Source organism: Hyaena hyaena, unplaced genomic scaffold (genome assembly GCF_003009895.1).
Source record: "Hyaena hyaena isolate Hyena2069 unplaced genomic scaffold, ASM300989v1 scaffold_237, whole genome shotgun sequence".
Taxonomy (NCBI): Eukaryota; Metazoa; Chordata; class Mammalia; order Carnivora; family Hyaenidae; genus Hyaena; species Hyaena hyaena.
The window spans coordinates 1,239,122-1,266,145 of record NW_024080874.1 but is presented as its reverse complement, the minus strand read 5'-3'; the positions used below and the strand labels follow the sequence as shown (position 1 = coordinate 1,266,145).

At 43.6% G+C, this 27,024-nt stretch overlaps 1 protein-coding gene across 1 annotated transcript; it reads right to left on the bottom strand.

Annotated features, from left to right (window-relative positions):
• Positions 1-969: 969 nt before the first annotated feature.
• SF3A3 (splicing factor 3a subunit 3) lies at positions 970-27,024 on the bottom strand. The gene is made up of 17 exons (XM_039244471.1): positions 26,825-27,024; positions 26,490-26,537; positions 24,733-24,785; positions 24,522-24,627; positions 20,375-20,447; positions 19,918-20,009; positions 18,436-18,518; positions 17,628-17,766; positions 17,084-17,152; positions 16,370-16,437; positions 16,102-16,209; positions 15,051-15,120; positions 12,423-12,587; positions 12,217-12,327; positions 10,946-11,036; positions 2,250-2,305; positions 970-1,264 (listed from the first exon to the last, which is right to left on the bottom strand). Exons 1-17 carry the CDS (start codon positions 26,918-26,920, stop codon positions 1,187-1,189), a joined length of 1,506 nt encoding a protein of 501 aa, XP_039100402.1. The 5' UTR covers positions 26,921-27,024; the 3' UTR covers positions 970-1,186.

Genomic DNA, 27,024 nt, shown 5'->3' with positions numbered 1-27,024 from the left:
GTCTGACTGGGGTTTTAAACAACAAAGGAATGCGAGGAGTTGCCTGAAAGGACAGTTGAACCAGGAAGGACACCACCAACCCAGAGTGACAGGCCAGGTAATAGGGAAGGGGGGAGTGAAATCCTATTGCCCTGGAGAGGACCAGGGCAACAGAGGAGTGTGACAGGAAGGGCCAGTTTTGGAGTTGGGACTTTTATAAGCAGATAGATTACAGACAGACTGAGTGCTGAGTGCTGAGGGGCAAAGGAGCTCTCTGGTGAAATGCTGTTCTGGAGTTGGCTCTGGCCTCCAAACAACTGTGCCCATGGGCAGATCACTGCCTCCTTGGCTCCTCTGGTTCTTTCCATTTGGGATACCAGGTTCGGGTCCCAGGGTGGCTGCCAAATGCCACCCAAATGTTGGCTACCCAGGGCTGGAGTCCACAAGAATATTAGCCACCTCTTACTCAAGTAGGGATCTTGCGGAAGGAGGAGGACCACCAAAGATTGATCTGAACTCGAGTCGGTGAAGTCACAGCTCGGCTTAGACCCGCTGCGTGCTGTGTGCTGGGCTGCTGAGCTTTGGGGAAGGGACGGGGCTGCAGGTCCCTTCCACCACAGCCCAACTCCTTATTGATGCAAATAAAAAAGGCAAACCTTGGTTCCACAACCTTGTCCTCAGGAGGGGCCCTGGCTCACCTTCCCCATCTTTCTCTAGCACGTGCATAAACGCATAAACGGCTGACTCAACTCAGGGCGGGACATTACCCTGCGGTAATGCGCACTTGAGGAAATGGCAGCAAACGGGGGTGGGGAGAGAAGTTAGGTCAGACCTACCCAAGGTAATCAATGTAACATAACCAGTTCTCACCAAACCTTAGGTGCTACTTCAGTGGAGGAGAAAGAGGTAGGCAAGTGTTAAGAACAAAAGGCTTAGGTGAGTCCATAATCCTGGGCTTTAGAACAAGACACACTCAGAAGAAGGGCTGGGTGTATTTTCTGACAGAATCTTTTAATATAAAACAAAGATAAAACACATCTGAACCCTGCAATCTGCCAGCATGCCTTGCTTTTTTCCCCCCACAAGACACACGCTAGACCTTAAGACCAAGTCACAGAGTCTTAGGAGCATTTGGTTGGGAGGAATGGAAAATGCAGATTTCAGGGAAGCCTGGACAAACCCAAGAGCCGAGCTACGTCCCTGAACACTAGAGCAGTCCTTGTCTCTTCAGATCCTCGTACGTCTTCTTATTCACAACGTTTCCACTGGAGTCTTCATATTCTTCCTGAAAGGACAGGGGCACACTATTAGCTGTGCCTCCTGGGAGAAATGTATGGAAGCAAACCCAGGGCACCTGAGCTACCCTGGCTTGCCTTCATGGCATTGAGCTAGGACAGCGTGTCTCACCCGGGGTCTGGGGATCTGCAAGACCACCGAACCCGACTGCCCTAAGGCTTCCGTCGCGTGTCATAAACTAACGCATCCTAGACATCTAGAATGACACCAGTTCCCATCCTTGGGATACCTGAGAAAACCATCCATTCAAATGCCATCACTCTATGCGTTTAAGATGATGACCCCCGGTTGAGAAAGGGTGACCTAAGATACCAGTTCTCAAATGATCCCCAAGAACCTTCAGTTTCTGCCCAGAGGTCACTGGGGAGTTGAAAGGGAGGTCAAGAAGGCTGAGCTTCCTCATATCCAGTGCAGTTCTCCTTTATTTTATTTCATATATTCGAATTCTAAATTACGGTCTAAAGATGGCTTTGGCTGCTAAGAAAAAAAAAGGGGGGGGAGGATACCGGAAACTAGTGACCTGGAGAAAGGGAATAGCTACCCCACTTCACACATGTCAGTCCTCATCTCTGAACTGTGTTCCTTGGGAGGACTACCTCAAGACCAACAAGGATGCCTCTTCAACCCACAAGAGAGTATCACCTCTCATTTAGATGCTTTCCTCGAAGGAGACCTGACCTACGATACGGATTCACAACTTCTTATCCTATGAGCCCTCACAGCAGGGCCAGACATCGGGCACTCTTGCTTGCCACTTCACACTTTCAGTAGCAGAATACAACCTGTCTTCAGATACACATTTAAAGTCTGACACAGATAAATCAGGTTTACATTATCAAGAGCCAATTTACAGATATTGGCACTTTGGGCCAGTACTCGCTACTACAGGGAATCAGGGAGCACCCTTCACCTCCCTTCCACACGGTGAGGGCGCTGTCACCTGATGCTATCCCCAACACCACGTTAGCACCCACCTCAGTGTCAGGCTGCCATCTCTCTGATGCCTTCTGCAGTTTCAGCTTGGCCCACACTGTAGGAAGAAAAATGAGCAGCAATCAAGACTGGACCAAATACTCACCAGGCAGACAAGTGTTACAACATCCCTGTCCCCACTAAGATCCCTCTGGACAAGACTTTTGCCTTCCCTGGACCAGAATTTCAGTTCTGGACCACCTACAGATGAAAGCCCCTCTGTGGCAAAACTTACCATCATCTTTGGTTTGCTATAGAAAAAATGTTGGATCAAATATAACCAAAGCCCTCTTACAACAGAGAACTGATACACCCTTCAAGGAAGAAGTTAATGTGGTACAACCTATGAGAATTATGGGAGAAAGTGACCTTATGGTCTTCAAGTTCAATACAGAAGAGAAAGGGAACACTAGGCATGGTCAAGTATGTTTATTTAAAGCCTGGTTTGTAGATACCAGAAGCTTCAGAAGAGGGGAAAAAGGTGAACTATCATGGCCAAAGAATCTGAAGGATAAGATGGCTTAGCAAACACCAGAGATATGAAAATAAGAATTCTGAGAGTTCAATAACAAATTATCCCAAAGAAGATGAGAAGAAGCAAACATTTCCAGAAACTACCATAGCTTCTGTGAACACACACGTACTCAGGGCAGGACAGGTCCTAAGCCAGAAAAGAAAGCTGTAACTGTTAAGATTGTTGCTGGAAGGTGTCTTCTCAGAAGAGAGGTGTACGTGGGACAGCTGGGACAGGTCCGCTGAGGGAGGGGACAAAACAGTACCAGGGGCAGAAAAGGCACAACTGTTTGATTCCTATACGCTTCCACATTTCCCGAGGAGAGCAACTCTAAACTTGACAAGATTAAAAGAAATACCATACAGAACAAGTTGAAGCCTTAGACAGGGAATGAGGTAGACAACATAGGAAAAACTGCTTAGCTCTACGCCTGGCACAGATACCTCATCTTGTCCTTCCTTCCTAATTGCTTTAAATTAGCTGAAGTCTTCAGGCCCAGATAATAAGCACATCACAAATGAACAGAAAAATTTATCATGTGCTACAAGGACCCAGGGCAGGGTCTTGTCACATTCTATGTCCAACCCAGGAATCCAACCCAGAAGATAGCGAATACTGGAGACTGGAAATGCTATGGTGATTTTTCTTTTGATTGTCATTTTTTTTTTTAAGAAAAGAAAAAAAAATGGATCTAGGAAACTATGGAGCAGTAAGGGGGATATTACTCTTCAGAGACATCGAAAACAATTAGAAAAGCATGGGATCACCAGTGTGGATTCACTAAGAATAAGTGAACAAATGGAAATTCCTGTTTTTGAGGACATAGCCCACTCAATAAAAAGCCAGAGACAGAATATCACAATCTAGCAAAGCAATTGCTCTCGTAGGAAATGTCCACAGAGGTCATTAAACCTTTTAAATTTCTTATGCTATTACTGTGAACAACACGGTGATAACTGAACCTGATGCTGTTAGTTTCTTAGTTAACTAGATTTGTTTTTTTTTAATTTTTTTAAAATGTTTTTTATTTATTTCTGAGAGAAAGAGAGACAGTGTGAGCAGGGGAGGGTCAGAGAGAGAGGGAGACACAGAATCTGAAGCAGGCTCCAGGCTCTGAGCTGTCAGCACAGAGCCCGACGACGGGCTTGAAACCACGAACCATGAGATCATGACCTGAGCCAAAGTCGGACGCCTAACAGACTGGGCCACCCAGGTGCCCCATCTAGTGAATACTGGTCAGTGGTGACCACGCACCTAAATAATGGGCATCTCTGGGGGCAATTTCACAGGGCTTTTTCTTCAACTTAAAAAACAAAAATAACTGTAATTTAAATGACAGTGCTGAATCCCTCTTTCCTGACTAAAAACTCCAGAAGAAAACTGTTAACAGAAAGATCTAAATCAAAGACCAGCAAGTAGATCCAGTGTAAAAGCTAAACCAATGGTTACTTCTCTCCCATTCCCTTTAGGGAACACGTCTTCTCAGTGTGTTCTGGAAGGAACAGCTGTATCTAACAACTACCTACTTGTGCTGCTAACTACTGTAGACCCAGCTTACTGGACTACAGATGGCACAAAACCCAGCCACATCAACCTATTGTCTCTGCCTGGGTACTAGAAATGGGGACAGTTAGACACTGACTAAGCTGGGCAATGGCAGGCTGAGGAGGGCATCGAAGCAAGGGCTACAGGTGCCTTCATATGAACTCAGCCAGAAGATACAAGAAAGTGGCGAAGGTGTACGTACAGAGAAAGGCACAGCTGAATAAGCCTATTACTGCAAACAGGGTAGAGAGCGTGGAGTTCATTTTCATCGGCTCTCTTCCTTATATCCAAAAATTCCCAAGATGTCTACTTCAGAATCTTTAAAAAAAAAAGGACAATCCAGGTTTAATTAAAAAAAGATCATACTGCCAACAGGAAATGAGGAAAAATTGCAGAAATTCTACACAACAGAAGTAACCTCAATTCAAACTATTAGTGAGATATCAGAGATAAAGCCTGTCACAATCTTGTGGGAGCTGGTACATATCCAATCATTGATCTGTTACTGAAAGTCTGAAAGGAAGCCAGAGAGGTAATATGGGATACTCTAAAGGAGGAACAAATGCCTGGGGGAAAAAGGAGAAGGGGAGAAATGATGATAAATTTGTAATAAATCTATGAATGATCAACTGAGGGTGGGGGAAAAAAATGAAAAGACAAAATGATCCTGAGATAGAGATAAAACTATTCACGTTATATAGAGAACCTAAAAATATCAAGGGAAGCCATGACAATTGGAAATGATACAACAAATCAAAGAAGTGTCAGTAACAAAAACATGTGAAACTGAGTAAACAGACATTTGAATAAAGAGAGAAAATTCTGAAAATAATTTGAGCAATGAAAGCATCATGAACCTCCCAACCATATTCTAGAAAAAAACAAATTTTTCTAAAAATCTAGTATCCAAGGGGAGAATTCATGAGACTTCTTTCTGGAATCAACTCAATGATCAATTCTTAATTAAAAATATTTTTTTATTTATTTAAGTAATCTCTATACCCAACATGGGGCTCGAACCCATGACCCTGAGATTAAGAGTCACGTGCTCTTCCGCCTAAGTCAGCCAGGCGCCCAATGATCAACTCTAAAAGAATCTACTTGGTGAAGGTGATTGGAAGAAGGCGGTTTAGCATAATGGAAAGAGAGTTTGATCCTGGCTTTTTCCACTTACAAACTATGGGACCTTGAAAAAGTTACTTAACTTTCCTCTTCTGAACATGTGGGTGACCTACTACTTCACTGGTTGTTCAGAAGCTAGCAAGCGGTGGAGCCACAATCTGAACACTTACAGGCTGCCTCTCCAGAGTCTGCACTTAACCGCCACGTAAAACCACATTAGAAATGTGGTTCTGAACCAACTTTAGCCTTGAAACAGAACATACCAAAACGTAAAGAACTTGACAGAATCCATCAACCAAGTTCGAGGGTAAAAGATCATGACAAGAGACGACATGAATCTGAAAGCAGAAAAGCCACTTTTTTAAAAACAAGGTGATAATATTGATAAACAGGGGAAGATTAAAGACACAGAATATATCCTACTGACTGAATCATTGAGAGTAAGAAAAAAACAAAATTTTCAGTGTTACAGGTCATCAAGATATGATTACCTCCTACAAATAATTCAAGCAAACAATATATATTACTAACAGCTAACAAAAATTAGTAATAGAGGGGTGCCTGGGTGTCTTAGTCGGTTAAGCGTCCGACTTTCGCTTGGGTCATGATCTTGCAGTTCGTGGGTTCGAGCCCCGTGTCGGGCTCTGTGCTGACTGCCAGCTCAGAGCCTGGAGCCTGTTTCAGAGTCTGTGACTCCCTCTCTCTCTGAGCCTCCCCTGCTCACGCTGTCTGTCTCTCTCTCCTAGAAATAAATAAAACATTTAAAAAAATTAAAAAAAAAATGAGTAATAGAAATAAACTTAGTTGAAATTTGCAAGTTTAGGAATATTAGAATATCTATCTAAAAGGAATAGATAGAAGTCTACTATTTAATCCATGTAAATGAGAAATCTAACAAAAACCAAAAACAAGATAACCTTTCCAGCAAAGGACTTAAGTACAAACAGATCAATTAATACAATGAAGTATAAAAGGCTTTATATAAATATGCCTATACACTGATGAGTATTGGTGACTAGGGTAAAAAAAAAAAAAGATAACTGGAAAACAGTTGGTCTTAAATCAATCACAAAAGAACAGAGAAGCCAGGGCACCTGAGTGGCTCAGTCGGTTAAGCGTCCGACTTCAGCTCAGGTCATGATCTCAAGGTTTATGGGTTCAAGCCCCGCACCGGGCTCTGTGCTGAGGAATAGCTCAGAGCCTGGAGCCTGTTTCAGATTCTGTGTCTCCCTCTCTCTCTGACCCTCCGCTGCTCACGCTGTCTCTATCTCAAAAATAAATAAAACATTAAAAAAAAAAAAAAAGAACAGAGAAGCCATCAGATAAAGGGAATTTCAAAAACAATGGGAACAATCAGTGAAGTTAAAATATAATATTGAGTTTATGTGGCTCAAACAACATAAAATATATACAAAATTGGTAGAAATGCAGGAGATAAATTTAATTATAACTAAGAATGTCAACATATCCCTATCAGAATGCGAAAGTACAAGTAATACGAAATTTAAGGATTCTGAACACTGCAAGAAGATAAAACAGCCTATAGGAGAGAAGCACTTCTCAGGTGTAGAGAAATCTTTAATGAATCAGACTATATGCCTGGACACAAAAATACAATACATTCTAAAGGCAAAAATTCTCTATCCTACTGCATGGGCCAAGAAATACAGGAATAAATACAATGGAGTTAAAAGGTAATCAAGTACAATTAAAAAGTCTAATCAGAAATAACATTTTTAGGGATGCCTGGGTGGCTCAGTCAGTTAAGCATCCAACTTCGGCTCAGGTCACGATGTCACAGTTCGTGGGTTCAAGCCCCGCGTTGGGCTCTTTGATGACAGCTAGCTCAGAGCCTGGAGCCTGTTTCAGATTCTGTGTCTCCCTCTCTCTCTGACTCTCCCCTGCTCATGCTGTCTCTCTCTCTCTCTCAGAAATAAATAAAACATTAAAAAAAAATAACATCTTTAATAAATAAAATTAAACAAACATATCACTAATGGATATTCCTAATGGATTCCTAAACAAATGACATCAACTTCTAAATGCCCGTATTAGAAAGAATAAAGAAACGTAAGGCAAAAGTTCTTGTCTAAAGCCTTAAGAATTAAAAAAATATATACACGATTACAAAAGTACTGGCCGGAAAAAGAAAATAAAACAGAAGAGAAATAAAGCACTTGGTTTCCACTTTGTCATAATAAATCAAGGAGTTGTATAGGTTATTAACTGAAGAATATTCTCAGGCTGGTCCCTCTGTATGAAGAAGAAATCTCTACTTAACTATAAACAAGTTTCAAATTGACAAGAAGATGTAGCGTGTAATCCCATCCATTTTATGTCACAAATAACGGTTTTGATCCCTGAATCTGATAAGTGATTCAAAGGAAAACAAGAAGCACATCTTTTATTTATGAATGTAAATACAAATTTCTAAACAGAATCCCAATAGGATAAATAATAGCGGCATTAAAAGAATATCTACCACCAGTATGCAATAATCCAGGAATGTGGTTTAATCCAATGCCATAAAAGAAAGAGTGGTAAAAATGCTGTCATCTTTCTCTTGTGGAATGTGGTAATAAAACCATAAGCCAATCTTAAAAATCAGTGGGGATGTACAGCATCATTTCCTTTAAAAACACCAACCAGTTAGGGACGCCTGGGTGGCTCAGTCGGCTGAGAGAGCGTTCAACTTTGGCTCATGTCATGATCTCAGGGTTCATGGGGGCTCCCTGCGTCAGGCTCTGCTCTGACAGTGTGGAGCCAGCTTGGGATTCTCCCTCTCTCCTCTCTCTCTGCCCCTTCCCTCTCACTCTTCGTTGTCATCATAATAAGCGAAAACTTAAAAAACAAAACAAAAACACAACAGCCAACAGGTAAGAATGACTTATCACCTACTTCCTTTTTTTATGTTTATTTATTTTTGAGAGAGAGACAGAACATAAGTGGGGGAGGGGCAGAGAGAGAGGGAGACACAGAATCTAAAGCAGACTCCGGGCTCCGAGATGTCAGCACAGAGCCCGATGTGAGGCTCAAACCCATGACCCATGAGATCATGACCTGAGTAGAAATCGGATGCTTAACTGACTGAGCCAAAACAAGGCACCCCTCACCTACTTCTATTTAACGTAAGACTTAGAGGGAATGCATAGGATACTATCTGTGACAAAAATTAACAAACATGGGACAAAATTAATGAAAGTCTCACTTTGTTTTAGCAGTTCGTATGACTCTAAGCTTAAAATGATGTCAATATTGGGGCGCCTGGGTGGTTTAGTCGGTTGAGCGTCCGACTTTCGCTTAGGTCATGATCTCGCGGTTCGTGGGTTCGAGCCTCGCGTCGGGCTCTGTGCTGACTGCCAGCTCAGAGCCTGGAGCCTGTTTCACAGTCTGTGACTCCCTCTCTCTCTGACCCTCCCCTGCTCACGCTGTCTCTCTCTCTCTCCTAGAAATAAAACATTAAAAAAAAAAAAATGATGTCAATGTCAATCTCACGGTATCAAAAATAAGAGATTAATTCAGGCAAACTATGGGACATAAGAAAATACAGAGGGGCACCCGGGGGGCTCAGTCAGTTAAGCATCCGACTTTGGCTCAGGTCATGAACTCAGGGTTCATGAGTTCGAGCCCTGCATCAGGTTTTCTGCCGTCAGCACAGAGCCGCTTCGGATCCTCTTCCCCATCCACTCCGTCCTCCCCACTTCTGCTCTCTCTCAAAAATAAACATTTAAAAAACCACACAAAAAATCAACTGTGATGTACTTACTAGTGATGCATAGCTAAAAAATACATCTAAAAATGAGACTGCATTAAAAATCCAGTTATAATTCTATAAGGCTTTGTTACTATTTTAATTTCATCCCAACAAAGCGAAGGGCAAAAATGAAAAGTAAATTAGAAGCTAATTTGATGATCTGCTAATGAGACACATTATAATTCTTATTGGAGACACAGTACAATCATTACCTGTAAATGAATAAGGGAAAACAAGACGGCGCGAAGTCCCCAAAGCTGACTGCACATAAAACACTAAGTGAAAAAGTTCCCAGAATCCACAAGCTAAGGAAAGACCAGGGAGGGTTGTGGCTTTTTTTTTGGTCCTACTGAAGTACAATTGTTTAATTGACATACAACATTCTAGGAGTTTCAGGCATACAACACACATTTTTGACAATTATATGTGTCCTTTAACGCTCACTGGGGTAAGTGCAGTCACCACTGTTCAAAGAGCTCTTTAGAAAGTTCTTTCTTTCTTTTTTGTTTTTACTATTTTTGAGAGAGAAAGAGAGTGAGCAGGCATGAACGGGGAAGGGGAAGAGAGAGAGAGGGGGATGGATGACCTGAAGTGGGCTCTGCTTTAACAGCAGAGAGCCTGAGGCACGCCTGGGTGGCTCAGACGGTTGAGCACTAGACTTCAGCTCAGGTCATAATCTCATGGTTTGTGGGTTCAAGCCCTGTGTCGGGCTCTGTTGCTGGCTCAGAGCCTGGAACCTGCTTTGGATTCTGTGTCTCCCTCTCTTTCTGCCCTGCTCCTGCTCACACTGTTTCTCTCAAAAATAAACATTAAAAAGAAAAAAAAAAACGAAAAAAACAAAACAGCCAAGAGCTCAATGTGGGGCTTGAACTCACGAACTGTGAGATCATGATCTGAACCAAAGTCAGATGGATACTTAACCGACTGAGCCACCAGGCACCTCTAGAAGGTCATTTCTAATTTGTCTCTGCAACGGATGTGAACAACTCCAGAGATGCGGCCAAAGGAGTCAAGTGGCTAAGCAGCTGAGTGGTGTGACATGATCCCGACGGGGACCACCAGAAGTTTCAGAGTGGAGGGGGAGTACTCCTTTCTTCGTAGCAATGTGAATGGCAGGAAAAGATACCACCGCCGGGCAAAAGAGGGAGCATGAGTAAGGTTAACAACACGTCTCCTGACATGTCTTGCACTCTGTCCTTTCTGCAAAAGTTATTTTGCTACCTTGTTTCTGTGTATCTGCCCTGTCACCTCAGAAATAAACTGAGACCATTTCTTTTTCTTTTTCTTTTTTTTTAAATGTTTTTATTTATTTCTAGGAGAGAGAGAGAGACAGCATGAGCACGGGAGGGTCAGAGAGAGAGGGAGTCACAGACTCTGAAACAGGCTCCAGGCTCTGGACTGGCAGTCAGCACAGAGCCCGACGCGGGGCTCGAACCCACAAACCGCGAGATCATGACCTAAGCGAAAGTCGGACGCTTAACCGACTAAGCCACCCAGGCGCCCCAAACTGAGACCATTTCTATTTTTCTTTCATATCTGCAGTTTCCAACACATTAAAATGAATTCAGAGAAACATACATACCCATTCACTCATACTGTATACAGAGGAGTTCAAAGGCCACAGTCAAAAATGTATTTATTGTATGACTGTAGAAACTTCTCCATAGTCACAAGCTGCTGCCGCCCTTGGACCTGGACACACCAGGAACTGGGGCAGGGAAGCACAGGGCTGGCCTAGGGAACAGTCAATAAGGCATACTCACAGGAGACAGCATCTTCAATCTGTGTCACATTAGCGAAGTGGGCAGTGTTGGGGATGCCCAGACACCTCATGCCGTGAGCATGACGCCACTCCTGGGGAAGAGAGAAGTAGAAGGACAATGTGAAGTGGGAATAACTGAACACCGAACACAAACTCCATTCTATTCAGAAACCTTCACGTGACCCCGTGTAAAAGACTCCACCTAATGGCAGTGCTCCTTTTGCAGTTCACGTGTGTAAACAACTGCCTATGATTGAGAAGAGGAAGTTATTTCAAAGCAGCACTGCATTGTTTTCCTCACTGGGCTGGTACATAAAACCAAGATTCTAGATACAGATCAAATAATAGTCCATATAAAACCTGTGTCCAGACCACAGGGAAACACCACAACTCTAATTAACTAGACACGTCCCATACACTCCCCACCACCAGTATGAGTAAGCGTTACTGACGGCAGGTGAGTGTCACCTTTGTAAATAAAGAAGGCTGCTCACCAGGGATAAGCAAGGATGTGAAAGAGAGCAGGGAGAAACGATGACAATTTGGGCTCAGGGATGGCAAATGGCACGGGCTTTGCCATGGATGCCAATTCCAACGCATTGGAGGTAATATTGAGAAAGATTCAGAGACTACTCAGGGGCTCAACAGAAAAGCCCAGGGATCAATTAGTAGCATGGATGTCTGAGGGAGGGAGAGAGGAGTTCATATGAATTCTCTATCCTTGGTCTAGCAAATCTTTTCCAGCTGTAAAATTTCCTTCCAAGCCCTAAGAACCACAGGCAGAAACACAACAAGGGTGTATCCACTTACTGGAGTTCTACCCAGATAATGCCTTGTCTCAAAAATTACTTGATAAATATCATTCTCTTAGTTCCTATTTTTCAAAGAAGCAAAAGCCCATTTAAGTCACAAAAAAGGAGGGGGTCGGTTCTTTCTTTGGTCTTGTGTACTAGCAGCGGGTAGAAAAATGACCAAGGAGTCAGAGGATGGCCTAAAGTGTGGCAGAAAGATATGATGAGAGAAGTATAGGAAACAGCAAGGGAAAAAGGAAATGAGGTTCAAACAGCAGTGGCAGAAGGCCCCCAGAAACCATTTTAGGGGTAATTCTAGGCTAGTATGGAGCCAAAGGTCAAATGTCATATGCTTGACTTTAGACCCACTCCTTCATGCTTTCCTTAAGCTCTGGACGCTAATGCTCCTCTCCGGCAACCTCTTTGAGAGTTACATATTTCATACTTCAATTTCCAGGAGAAATGGCTCTGAATTCCTTACAGCAAAGTGCCGCTGAAAGGCCTTGGGACCTCGGTAGGTGTAATTTCCACAAATCTCGCAGTTATAGTTGATGTTTAGACCGTGCAGCTTATACAACCAGTAGGGAATGGGCTAAAAGAGACCAGATAAGAAACAGTATCAGAGGAGTGTCTGCACCTGCTTCCAGAAAGGGCAATGGGAAGGTGGCAGTGCTGGAATATACATACTTTGCCATCCCAGCCAAGGGGCAGGTTTTTGGGGTTGTAAATGATCTCATTCTCTTCATCTTCACTTTCACTCTCACTGATCTGCTCTTCCTCTTCTTCTTCTCGCTCTTCTCCGGTCCTTGCCTGCTTGCGTTGCACATTTTCATGAGTGAGATGTCGCTGTTCCTGTCAGGCCCACAAATGAAGAGGGAAGTCAGAGAAAAGTAGTGCAGAACAAGAAGGGGAATTTCCTAATTTCCTACAACCCTTGCCGATTCCTCATATCCAAGGATATGACTTTCTTGCTTGTACAATAAGGGCAAGTCTTGCCTTCAGATCAGAACTCTTTATCGATAGGCTCTCCCTGATCCTGAAGGAAAAAGTCAAAGGTTTTATGTCACTTGCTTCAGCCACTTATCCGAGGCCACAAACTGTCACAGCACAACAGAAAAAGAAGTCTTTTCTGTATCTAAAAATACTTCCTTACGTAGTCCTTTCTTCTCCTTCCTTATGAAGATGACAACCTTCTAACTCGCCCTGAGTTTCTCCTCATTCCAGTCCGACTTCCATTTTGTTTCCAGATTTGTGTGTTTAAAAAACAAAAACAAAAACACTTGGGGCGACTGGGTGGCTCAGTCAGTTAAGCGCTTGACTTCGGTTCAGGTCATGATCTCACCGTTTGTGAGTTCGAGCCCCGTGTCAGACTCTCTGCTGTCCATGTGAAGCCTGCTTCAGATCCTCTGATCCCTTTTTTCCCTGCCCCTCCCTTATTCACATTCTCCCTCTCAAAAATCAACAAACACTAAAAAACAAAACAAAACAAAACAAAAACTAATGGTACACACTCTGCTTAAAAAAACTTTTATTGGCTTTTTACTATTTAAAGAACAAAGTCCAAATTTCCAGCATAACTCTCCAAATTACTCCCTGACCACTCCCTCCCTTATAAGGCACACTCTATGCACACGGACTTTCTCATTAATTCCTAATACCTAGTTTCTCTTCATGATATTTTACCTTCGTCCTTACTGTTTCCCCTTCCTAGAATATTTGTTCTCCCTCTTTCTAATTAGAAAATGCAGTCTCAAAGTGTTGCAGCAAGCATCACATTGTGCTGTGGTTATCGATCTGCCCCAACCACAAAGTGGGCTGTTCAAGGTCAAGAAGCTGTGTCACATTCACTATTGTATCCAAGGATTTAGTACAATGTCTGGAAATCAACAGATATCGATAAATGGGGAGGTAATAGTAAAAATCATACCAGTAATATTGAGAGCAACTTCTGAAAACCATTCTGGCTGGAAGTCTAGAGAGTGGTGCCACCTGCTGGCAGGCAAACCAAAGTGCTCTCAAAGGAGGGAGAAAGTAAAAGTTGAGTGTACACCTTGCTATGGGTACAAATTAGCCTCCCAATCGTCTTCAGAGGACTAGCAACTCAGACTGCTGACCGTACAGGCACAGCCCAAGTTCACTGTGGGGAATATTAGTGTCCCCAGGTTCCAACACCTAGCCACCCTTTTACTGAAAACAGCTGAGAACAGGTGACTCTAGTTTTATAGCTATTACATGCGGGGTCCTCAAACAGGGTCAGGGTGAAAACATCCATGGCGACAAAGACATATAAACAAGCTATTGAGTCAAGCCACCCACTCAAAAGGCCATCTGAGCATCCGTAAAGGGAAAGGCTCTGAGAGCAGTTGAAAATTATACATAGCTGGGGGCACCTGGGTGGCTCGGTCGGTTGGGCGTTTGACTTCGGCTCAGGTCATGATCTCACGGTCCGTGGGTTTGGGCCCCGCGTCAGGCTCTGTGCTGACAGCTCAGAGCCTGGAGCCTGTCTTCGGATTCTGTCCCTCCCTCTCTCTCTGACCCTCCCCTGCTCATGCTGTCTCTACCTCTCTCTCAAAAATAAATAAAACATTAAAAAAAAATTTAAAAAAAAAAAAAAAAAGAAAATTATACATAGCAGACCTATCCGAAAGGCTGGTTTTCTGTAGGACTCCCAGAGACCCTGACCACCTTCTCTGGATAAGTGCTACCCTTTCGTCTGCCTTCTCTTCTCTGGAAGAGTCATTTCCCTTCTCCTCCTTACTCTCTGAGATAAGCATCCTGGTCCGGTCAGGCCTTTTTCCACTCCCAACCCACCCTTCAGCTCTTTCTTGAAAGAATATTCACAGACAGCTTTGCACCACTAACATTCCAGCCCTAGCAAATTCCTCATAACCTTCTGAATATGTAAGTAATGTCTTTTCATAGTAAGTCCTACCTGAAAAACTGCTGTAAATAGACTTTCTCCTACTTGCCTTCTGAGTGTTTGTTTCCCGGGTCATCTTCTAGGTGTATTCTGGAATGCAGGCCAAGAACCTACACCATTCTGGATACTATATTGAAAGGGGAGTCTATTCTCTGTTTGGCCTCATGGAAATTGGGCAACCTTGGGAGCATCACCTAACAAAAGGCACTCAAGAACAGAACGGGATTTCACTAAAGGGCCAAGAACTCTGAGAGAACCCTATTTTCTGCTGAAGTAAATACCTGCCCTTTCTCTTTTGATCCTAAAAAAAAAACCCAAAAAAACCTAAAAATTCACATTTCTCTGACTCCTATGCCTTATAGTATTTATGGGTCTCAGCAGAGTCCATTACTTACCCCTAGAATCTCTACATATTCGTAGATCTGGGCTTCTAGGAAGGCAATGTCCTTGTTCCTCTCAGTGTCTCTGGAAACAAGAAACAAGCTGCATCACTCAAGGGCTCTTTCACCCAATGCCTTATCCCCTGTATCTGGGAACATTTATTCTAAGGGTGCATTAAAAACTACAAGCATGTGACAAATGTCATGCTGTGAAAGCAAATGGTCTATTCAGCTTAGGACTTGCTGACATAAGTATTAAGGTTCTTTCTTAGAATGCACAGAAGCTTCCTCCATGACCTCATTCTAGAAGGCACAAAACACATCAAGATATTTAAATTTCCACCATCATAATCTATACAGGAAATGTGGTGTAGGAGGCAAGCTCTGGGATGGGCAGACTTGGGCACAAATCCTGATGCTGCTACTCAGTAACTGAGATGGCGGGCACACTCCGTAACTTTTCTGAGTCCTTATCTACAAAAAAAATCGCAATACCTGCTACTTTTCAGAATTGTTGTTAAGAATTACAGAAACTCGTATTTAAAAAACTTCCTGTATGAGCATGGGTCTCAAGAACAGATCTAACTACAGGAATGAAAATTACAGCATAAGGAATATAGTCAATGGCATTGTAACTGTTAACAGTGCGATAGATAGTAGGTATGCTCGTGACGAGCACGGCACAAAGCAGAGAGCTGTCAGATCACTGGGTTGTACACCTCAAACTAATCTAACAGTGTCAACTCTAAAAGAAAAAGATTCAATTGTCAACAGCAAAAATAAACCTAGAAGAATATTTCTCGAACCTATTTAGCCTCCATCTCTCCCTGAGGTGACAAAAAGCACCTAGACTAGTTTCAACATTAGAGACTTGAGCCGCTCTCAATCACCAGAGTACAGACTGTCCTTGGTTTACCACAATGACAGGACTGCCATTTGCAGAGAGAAAGGGCACGCTAGATCTCTCTGAATCAATAATGGTGATAAAATAGGCTGCTGTGGGAAAAATTCGGCATGGGAATAAAATTTTACAACTATCCACCGAGGCGCCACCCCAGCTACTCACCGCTTGGTGCCTTTTGACTTGGGGTTTTTGGCAAACAGGGAGGTGTCAAGTGACTCCAGGGACTTTCCTTTGGTGCTGAAGAGCCTCTGGGCTCGCTCTTCTAGGGTTCTAAGGGGACGGGAGGAGCAAAAGATTTCAGAGTTCTTTTATCATATGGGCCTGCATACTTCTGCAGCGTGCAGTAACAGAGAAGAATGGACTCAGAGTCAGTTATCGTGCAAACACACAGTAAAATGGGACAGATCTGATAGAAAAAGCCGTTTCTTACCCACCGCACTTCAAGCCTAAAGCTAAGAGTGCAGATTTCAATCTGTCCAGACCCAGGGAGGCCAACTCCTACATAAAAAAAGAGACAAGTTATAATTTTATATAAATAGATTTTGAGGAACAACAAAAGGCTCAAACTTAGGTCTTTGCCTGCTTGTGTGTGGGTGTTCTTGAAGCTGGGGCAAAACCACACATTCCTTGGTCAGAGTCTAGCAGTTAAGTTCAAATTCTCCAAAGGACTGACTCTGTGGTCAATTTCATATGCAATCACATTGGTAGTGAATACCCTCATTAAGGTTTAATAGTTAGAATTATTTTGCAGTTTTCAAAGTAGTTGGCTAAGTTTTTGCTTTCTATTGTTATCTTTCCACATTCCTCATAGATGCCTGGTCCCAGGAACTGGTGTCTTACAATACGCTCGTGGCATTAGAGAAGACGACTGAGTAGCTCCTCTGAGGAGCGAACGGGCGAGACCCGTACAGTTGCTAAAGAAAACAGGATGCCTGGTTGGGACAATCGGTTAAGTGTCCAACCTTGATCTTGGCTCAGGTCATGATCTTGCGGTTTGGGAGTTTGAGCCCCGCATTGGGTTCTGTGATGACGGTGCAGAACCTGCTTGGGAATTCTCCCCTTCTCTCTGCCCCTCCCCCATTTGTGCATGTTCTCTCTCAAAATAAATAAATAAACTTAAAAAAAAAAAAGAAAGAAAACACACCTCCCAGGAGGAGAACGCAGATAGGTCAAGATGGGCTCCAGCATGGGTCAGGGCGCTGCTGGTCTCTTTCTAGCAAGAACAGTAAGATCCATGTTTAGACTAAAGGCAAGCGAGACATCTCTAAATCACCAGGTGGTAGATGGCCCCCTTCTTACGACACATATGTGACTAAAAATCAAATGCTCATAAGAGCAGAGCCAAAGAAAGATGGTTCATTCTCTCCCTGAGAGTTCAGGAAAACTCAAGTTTATCATCAGGAGTGAAAATACATGCTAGAGACTTCCAGCATATAATCTTCACAGTTTCTGGTCAATAGGAACCACCCAGCGGTAACGACATAGTTGATGAAACTCCTGGGCTCAGCCAATGGCAAGGAGGCCCTGACAAATCTCATTCCAAAGTACGAATGGAAAGAAAACCTGACATATCTGGCAAAGGATCCCTTGGAGTCACAGGATCCTGATGCCCAAAGGTAGCGGCTCAATGTTAAAGTAAGAGAATTCAATTCCTTCACATGCCCTCCCCCAGCCCCACAGAAGCTCACCGGCCATCCAGGAAAGGTACCATTCTCCCACTTCTTCTCGAACTCATTCTGAATCTTCCCAAAAAGTTCGTTCTGATCTTGGAGGGGCTTCACTCGGTCTGTGTAATCTTGAAGGTACTCAAGCAGCATCTCCAGGTATCTACAGAGGAACAAATACAGAGAAAGCAAAGAGCATCTTTATGTTTTAGATATTCTTTTGTGTCTTGTAAAATATGCTCATAATTCCAGTGATACCAGTTTTTAAAAGGAAAACCACTAAATTTTAAAAGGAGCTTGCAATTGACTTTTTCTGTCATCTTGATCCTGACCTTTCTGATCTCATTTCATCCTCACGATACAGTTTCAAAAACTAATTAACTCACACAAAATATTTCAGGTAAAAAGAAAAGGAGAAAAAGAGAGGAAGTCAGGAGTACAGAGCACTAGCCAGGGGCATAAAAACACAAACAAAATTTTCCATCTATACATCAGAGCCAGGCAGCTCGCTTCAGTCACAATGAGAAATTCTCATCTTTTTTTTTTGTTAAACTCCAAAGACACAGATCCCTAAATGAGGCTTCCTTCCATTATGAAACAAATTTAAGGACAACATAGGCGTAAGACCATAGATGTGCCAACAGATGCATCTTCTAGAGCCAGAGTCTGACATGTTTAAACTATGGCATCCAAAATCCACATCCTCCAATAAACCTGGAAGCCACTTGTGCCCTTCTTCCAGGCAATATAGTGCAAAACTCTGCCATCAAATCTTTACATGAAATAACCTCCTAATCAAATTCCGTAGAGCGTAGCAGCTGGCAAAGCCCACCTCTTATATTCGGCGTTCTTCCTTTCTTTAGGAATGTCAAATAACTGGTCAAAGATGGACAGATATGTGATATAATCCAGCTTCTGAAAGGAGAAATGACAAGAGATTCAATTAGGTGTCTGCACCAAGTCATGCCACGGTCTCCAATAAAGGAGATCAAAACTGAGTGCTAATGAAGTAACAAGGCCTGGCTCATATCAGTCTTTCTCTTGCCCATCGTGTAATTCCTGCACTAGTGGGCTGTTAATTCCACTGCTCTGAGTAGACTACCAGACACGAAATGAATCCTGCAAAATAAAGATCAAATCAACAAACAGTTAGCTAAAGAAACATTTGTCAAATACTAGCTACGTGCGAGGCACTTGAAAACTCACACCCACTGCAGCCTAAACTATGGTCCTGAAGGTGCCATTTGTTCATACACTTATTAAGCATCTCTGGACCAAGTACACGGATACAGATGAGAATAAAACCTGTCCTTATGGAGCTTAAAGTATAGTCCCTGAACTCCTGGGACATTTCCTCACAATTCTATGAGGAGCTTCATCATACACTTGGTGAACTTTCTGAGATGGTCACATTCAGTCTCAATGCTTGTGATAAAAGACACAACATAACCCTTTACTGGCATGGATTATGTTTAATATTTTTCATATGCCCAGTATTATAGGCACCTAACAGAGAAGCTCAGTATGTGTTTAAGGTTGTTTTTTATGACTGAGAGAGAGTCACTTGCATGGGCAAAAGTAGGGCAAAGCAGAGAAAGAGAGAAAGAGAGAATCCCAAGCAAGCTCCACACTCAGTGTGAAGCCCAACGTGGGGCTTGATCTCACGACTTTGAGATCATGACTTCAGCGGAAATCAAGAGTCAGACGCTTAACCAACTGAGACACCCGGGCACCCCTGTGTTTCAATGTATTAAAAAAATATATTTTAAGGCTACCTGGGTGGCTCAGTTGGTTAAGCATCTGACCCTTCATTTCAGCTCAGGTCACGACTTCACAATCATGATCTCATGCTGGGTGTTGAGCCTGCATAAGAGTCTCGCTCTCCCTCTGCCCCTCCCCAACTCACAAACACATGCCTGCACTCTCCCTCAAAAATACTTTTTCATATTTACAAAAGCAAAACATGCTTATGTAAGTTAATAAGCAACAAAATTCATTAATAAAATAATATGCTTGGGGTGCCTGACTAGCTACTTGGTAGAGCATGCAACTCTTGATCTCAGGGTCATGAGTTCAAGTCCCATGTTGAGTGTAGGGCGTACTTAAATAAAAATAAAATAAAATGCTTGTTGTTTTCACTATAGAAACTTTTCATTTCGAATACTGTTTCATTCCAAGAAAGCATATCACCTCTTTAAGATTTACAGAATGGTTACAAAACACAAAGTAGATAATCTGATTGCTTCCTGTCCAGGAGCCCCAGCATGATGTGCTGACTCACCCCTAGAACCAGAAACGATCCCCTAGGTCCTACCTCCGAGGCCTTCAGGTTAATGTATTTGAGGTAACAGTCATGGAGGTCTAGGTAACGACCATATCCCTCTTCATCTGTGAACTCCACCAAGTCTGAAAGAATCCAAGATATCAGAGGTTCAGACGTTAAAGACCAAGAAAGTTCTTGGACCTGGCTTTTCAAAGGGACTGCTGGTTCTTTGTTTCATGACATAGCCCTTCACCCAAATGTCCTCCCTATGCTCATGAAGTGAACAGCCCTCAATATTCCAGGTCAGTGAATCTGAGCTAGGGTAGCACAAAATCAGTATTTTGTCCAAGGCCAATTTAGGATGTCAGTATAGCCCAGAAACCAGCAAAGAGAAAACAGGCAAGAGAACCTGGCTCCAAATTTCTCTGGGGCTCTGAGGGAAAATCTGGGTTCGGTCATTAGCCTGCACTTCTGTTAGTGCTAGAGGCAAAGGGCAAACCCTACTTACTCTGTGCCTCTTCACTTGGATTCTCTCGAGCCTTCAGAAGCTCTTCAAATTCCACTGACATTGGCACACAGATCTGAGGGGAAAGAGAAAAAATCATGTGGATTTTTCAACAAATAAATGCAATGTCATAGAAATAAGCTGTACAGAAAGTTGAACTTCTGACACTTTAGACTTGATTTTTCATTGTAAGCCTACTACTATTCTCCAATTACCTTGCCTTTTTCTTTTTTTACTGTTTGACTAAAAACTGCTAAAGTAACACATGCTCACAAAAACTAAAAATGAAGGGGCGCCTGGGTGGCTCAGTCAGTTAAGCGTCCAGCTTCGCCTCAGGTCATGATCCCACAGTCTGTGAGCTCAAGCCCCGTGTAGGGCTCTGTGCTGACAGCTCAGAGCCTAGAGCCTGCTTCCGATTCTGTGTCTCCCTCTCTGTCTGCCTCTCTTCCTCCCTCAAAAAGAAACAAAAAAATTATTTAAAAAAATGCAAACCCAAAATCCCCCTTTATTAGTTCTGTTGAAAATAGGTAAGCAGTGTTAAGAGACCTTTTTCTTTTTCTTTAAACGTTTATCTGTTTTGAAAGAGAGTGAATGAGGGAGGGGAAGAGAAAGAAGACAGAGAATCCCAAGCAGGCTCCACATTCTCAGTGTGGAGTCTAACACAGGGCACAAACTCATGAACCATGAGATCATGACCCGAGCAGATATCAAGAGCTAGACGCTTAACCCACTGAGCTACTCAGGCACCCCAAGAAATCTTTTGTTTTGTTTATTCATTTTTAAGAGAGAGACAGGACACGAATGGGGGAGGGGCAAAGAGAAGAAAGGGAGACAGGAAAGGTAGCAGGCTCCAGGCTCTGAGTTGTCAGCACAGAGCCCAACTCAGGACTCCAACTCACATACCTTGAGATCATGACCTGAGCTGAAGTCTGCTACCCAGCCGACTGAGCCACCAAGGCGCCCCTCCCAAGAGACCTTTTTTAATAGGTTTCCAAACTTTGCTGAACATTAGGATTACCTGAGGAGTGGTTTAAAAAAATCTTGATGCACCTAATAGCAATTAAATCAGAAAGGTAGGGAAGGTAGCAATATTTTTTCAAGATCCCCAGAGGATTCAAATATATCCACCAAAATTTGGAAACCTCTGTTCCACATATTTAAATATATGCATTTGTACAAGCAGACACAGGCATGTGCAAGATTATTTTTTTCACATAACTGGACCTTTGTCTTTTCCCCACTTAGTGTATCTTGGACATCCTTGTAACATTTTTTATTTTTTTTTAAAGTTTTTTATTATTTTTTTTTAATTTCTGAGAAACAGAGAGACAGAGAAGGGGAGGGTCAGAGAGAGAGGGAGACACAGAAACTGAAGCAGGCCCCATCAGCACAGAGCCCGACGCGGGGCTTGAAACAACGAGCCATGAGATCATGACCTGAGCCGAAGTCAGATGCTTAACCGACTGAGCCACCCAGGCGTCTCCCTCCTAACATTTTTTAAAACTATGTACTCTTTATCACCTTTCTACCAGAGCCAGAATAAGGTTAATACATCAGAAGGGTACTTGCGTCTTCTCTCTTGGTTAGCAAAATACTTTACACTCTACACTTAAAAAGGGTGGGAAGACTTATGTTTCTGTGAGAAAGCACGTTCATCTCCTTTCCCTTAACTTTAATGTCTTCTTTCTGGTACTTTCAGTCTCCTTTTTCTACCTGTTCCTTAAAACATGTACATCTTCCTTATGATCCTCCTGTCTCTCTTTTTTTCTGCCAGTCTTTAAAAAAATTTTTAATGTCTGTTTATTTTTGAGAGACATATACATACACAGAGTGCAAGTGGAGAAGGGGCAGAGAGAGAGAGAGGGAAACACAGAATCCAAAGCGGGATGTCTATGTCAGCATAGAGCCCGATGCAGGGCTTGAACCCACAAACTGTGAGATCATGACCTGAGCTCAAGTCGGACACTTAACTGACTGAGCCACCCAGGTGCCCCTCTGCCAGTCTTTTAAATGTTCTCCAATCCATCCTTCTGCTTCCCCATGATCCACTTTTGCCCCTGTGACCAGATTTCCATTCCCACTACTTCAGTGAAGCAGCAATCCTGGCACTTACCCGTCAACAACAGTGATGGCAGTGGCCTCCTTTCTGAAATTCTTCTGCTTAGCTTCAGCGAGACACACTACCTCTGTGACGGAAGAGTTCCCAGGTTCCCTTTCACTGAGGTACCTTATTGACATCAGTATGCCCTCAAGGCACATGGACAAGCCTGCAGTCTACCTTCACACTGCCTCTTTCTCAGAACTCTATGATTCATGGCCTCAACTATCAAATCTAAGATAATTCTCAGATCTAGATCACAAGCTTTTATCTCTTGCCTTTTATTTCTTGCCTCAGTCACCTAACATCTATTACTCATGGGACACTTTTACCTATATACACTATCACCTGAAAAGCTACATACATAAAAATTCATTTTCCACTGCAAATGGGTTACCTCTTTCTCATATCCATCGGGGGAACAAACAACTTTCCAGTTACACAGGCATGAAAGCTCAGAGTAATCTGTGACCCATCCCTCTCCACTTCCCCCACAGCCATGGCCTTGCTCCCTTTCCCCCCTAGAAATCCTCTGGTCAGCTGTTCAAGACGTTTAATGGCTTCTATATAATGGACATGTAACCCCGACTTCTTATACGATTACAGTACAGTGGGGGACATGTTCACTGTCAAAATATAATCAGATTATAAAATAAGATTGGAAAGAAGGAGTAGACTATGAAAGATATAGAAGAGTTGACCTCTGGGCTAAACCCCTTGACAGTACAATGAATCCTGGAAGTGAGAAAAGCCTCCTTGTCTTAGTCGGATCCCCTAGGTAGTAAATTTTAAGACAGAGTTAGGAGTGCGAGTAGCTTATTGGGGGTAATGCCAATGAAAAATAAAAACTAGGAGGGGGTGCCTGGGTGGCTGGGCTGGTTACACATCCAACTTCAGCTCAGGTCATGATCTCATGGTTGGTGGGTTCGAGCTCCACATTGGGCTCTACACTAACAATGTAGAGCTTGCTTGGGATTCTCTCTCTCCCCCTCTCTGTTTCTCCTCGACTTGCATTTCTCTCTCTCTGTCTCTCGAAAGATAAACTTAAAAAAAAAACAAAAAACTTGTTTTAAAACTGTTTAAATTTTTTAGTTTTTTACAGTTTATTTTTTTGAGAGAGCAAGAGAGACCAAAGAAAAGGTGGGGGGAGAGAGGGAGGGAGAGGGAGAAGGAGAGGGGGAGAGGGAGGGGGGGAGGGAGGGAGGGAGAGAGAGACAGAGAGAGACAGAGAGAGAGAGAGAGAGAGAGAGAGAGAGAGAGATTTCCCAGCAGACTCTGCACTGTCAGATCATGACCTGACAATCATGTCATCATGACTGTGAGATCATGAACTGAGCTGAAATCAAGAGTCAGACACTTAACTGACTGAGCCATCCAGGCACCGCCCCCCGCCCCCTCCGCCAAATTCTTAAACAAAACAAAAAACAGGAGAGAGCTTGACTGGGCAGGGAGAGCCTACGCTGATTCAGACAGGATAGTTAGTCTTTAACTTCCCAAAGGGGAGCTATGGACCAACGACTACTCATTATAAGAGTCTCTCACTGGATGGAAAGAGCCAGGCCACAACACCCTCACTGTGCTCAGTCATTGGCTGGGGCTACCCAGGAAGAGTATGGCCTTGGTCTAAAGATGAGGGGGAGACTGAAAGCACTGGAGTTGTAGGATGTCAGCCAAACATCTCCTTGCAGCTAAATGGCAGGTTCTTTTTTTTTCTTCTTCTTCTTTTTTTTAATGTTTTATTTATTTCTGAGAGAGAGAGGGGCAGCGTGAGCAGGGAAGAGTCAGAGAGAGAGGGAGGGAGACACAGAATCTGAAGCAGGCTCCAGGCTCTGAGCTAGTTGTCAGCACAGAGCCCCACACGGGGCTCGAACCCATGAACTGTGAGATCATCACCTGAGCCAAAGATGGATGCTTAACCGATTGAACCACCCAGGTGCCCTTGCAGATTCTTTTTTGAAGGGGCATCCAAAGGGCGCATCTCCATTCTCCTCACACCTTTCCTTTAGTGCGCTTTTCAGGCAGGTTTGGAAAAAATACTTTCTAAGTACCAACCTCATTTGGGTGTTTCCGATGGAATTCTTTTATTTGCTTGAGTCTGTTATAAAATTCAGCAAACTCATTGGGTCCCGAAATGGCATTGAGTTCCTCCTTTCGTAACCTGCAATTTCAGGAAAAAGCCAAAGAACATAGTGCACAAAATCAGTCCTCCAATCATGGCTCCTCAGAGACATGAACTTCTGGACTAGCTGTGACGAGCACTTACCCATCCTTATCGTCGTACAAATCCCGCAGGTTCCCACTGACTTCCATATACCTCTGAAAAGCGAACACAGAACCCATCAGAACAAAGTCATCTGGACGGCTATAGGGCTCAGCAACCAACAGGGCTCACTAGTCAGAGGCCAGGGAAACACTGACAGATGTCGTGTTAAAAGCTCCTTTGCTTTCTGGTACCTTTAACAGACAGCCCTGGTTCCTGGTCAGCTTTTAAAATGTGTCATGGTGAAGACTATCTAAGTGACATGTTTTGAAGGGTGGAGTGTTCCTGTATTTATATACTACCGATACTTAACTTTCCCTGGAAGACTCAGACAGCCACATAAGAGAGTCAGTTCCCACCTGGGACCCTCAAATATAAAAGGGTAACTCAAGAGGATTTTCACTACTTGACTTGAGTACACAGGCTAAATAAAAATCTCACAGCTTATTTTGGGTTCAAACTCAAGATGGTAGAGTTCCCTCTGCAAAACTTTTTGGACCAGATGTGTTTCAGAATTTGGAATTTTTAACTTGGGAAAATGAGTATATATTATGTAACAACTCTACTGGAATCTGGAACACATATTAGTAATCCCACAGCGAAAACTATGCACATTTATGAAGTGGGATAAAGGTCATAAAAAGGCTTTTATTTGCTCAGGTCAGGTTTTGCCACCAAGTAATTTAAAAACAAAAACATATCCTCCCACTCTCCCCCCCTCCAAGACACAGAAACTCTTTGTTTTCACAGTATTTTTTTTTTTAAGTTTATTTATTTGGAGAGGGTGAGGGAGAACCAGAGAGAAAAACCAAAGAGGCTCCAAGCTATCAGTGCAGGGCCCTACCAGGGCTCGATCCCATGAACTGTGAGATCATGACCTGAACCAAAACCATGATCTGGATGCTTAACTGACTGAGCCACCCAGGCACCCCCGTTTTCACAGTAATTTTGATTTGGGAATTTAGATAAGGAACCAGGAGCTAATAATACTAATCAATTCCTGCAAATCAGAATCTCCGATTAGATGTTCTTTTTTTTTTTAAAAAATGTATTTATTTACAGAGCAAGAGAATACGATTGGCGGGGGTAGGGAGAGAATCCCAAGTGGGCCATGCATTGTCAGTGGCGGAGCTCTATGCAGGGCTTAAACTCACAAACCAAACTGTGAGATCATGATCTGAGCCCACTGAAGTCAGATGCTCAATCTACCAAGCCACCCAGGCGCCCCACGTCTTTCAATCTTTTCTAAACAGATTTCAAATACATGCAAGAGTAAAGAGCACAGTATACTGAACCTTCATCTACCTAACACTCAGCATCAAGCATCAACACTTTGGTTTTGATTCACTTTCCAAAAGTAAGAAACTGAACGAAGTGAACGTAGTTTGATAGGTAAAAACACTTCCAAGACTTCAGAACAATATCTTGCTGGAGAAAACACTACTATCGCCCACTCTTTTTTGGGGAGAAGGGATAGTACGTTTTGCGCCTGGGCCAAGGACTCCTCCTAACTATTCTTTGCACATCATGGGACACGGGATGCTATGAATAAGATGCTCCCATTCACAGAGGTGTGCAAGGGCAGGTCAGTATCCTCGGGTTTGGTAGCCGCGAGGACATCTCCAGGCAGACAACAACCCACGACCGATCAGTCTGGTTACCTTGGGCCAGCAGGGCTCAGGTTGAGACCCCGCACCCCGCCTCCCCTCTCTTTCCCAGCCCATCCCGACCCAAAGAGAAGCAGACGACGGAGCACTCACATCCTGCATGGCCCGCGTGCGGTGGTCGGAATTGATCTGGTCCCGGAGCTGAAGAAGAGCAAACGGTAACACAAACGCCGTTAATCGGAATTCTGAAGGTGGAAAGGCCGCCCGAGGGCGGAGCTTTCCCGCCCGGGTCCCAGCGGCGGTAACCGAGGCCTCGGAGGGCGCTGCGCCTCCGGGGGCCGTAATCACGGCCGCAGCTCGGAGACGCAGCCCCGGAGAGAGCAGGAGGCGCGGCGCCGGGAGGGTCTGAGAGCCAAAGAAAGCTCTCCGAGGTTAAACACCGGAATGGGGCCCGGCCTCGACGGAGCCCTTGCCCAGGCCCCACTCACCGTGGACTTCTTAGTCAGCATCTCTTTGGCCATGACGTCCATGAGCCGTTCCTTTTCCTCATGGTACCGCCGCTGCTGCTCTAGAATTGTCTCCATTTTTCGTCCGCCGCGGCCCCTCGATTCACACAGCCGACGCGGCCGGAAGCGACTCCTGGCGCTTTGCGCGCCCGCGCCCTACGCTGAGCGTCCGGCGGCACCAA

What these genes read in the sequence shown, in the direction of transcription:
- SF3A3 (XM_039244471.1), bottom strand. Translation starts at nt 26,920, where the DNA reads ATGGAGACAATTCTAGAGCAGCAGCGGCGGTACCATGAGGAAAAGGAA. An exon ending in CCCTTGGCTGGGATGGCAAA is followed by an intron (nt 12,328 to 12,422) that starts GTATGTATATTC and finishes GGTCTCTTTTAG; the next exon opens with CCCATTCCCTACTGGTTGTA. An exon ending in CCTTTCAGCGGCACTTTGCT is followed by an intron (nt 11,037 to 12,216) that starts GTAAGGAATTCA and finishes TCTCTTCCCCAG; the next exon opens with GAGTGGCGTCATGCTCACGG.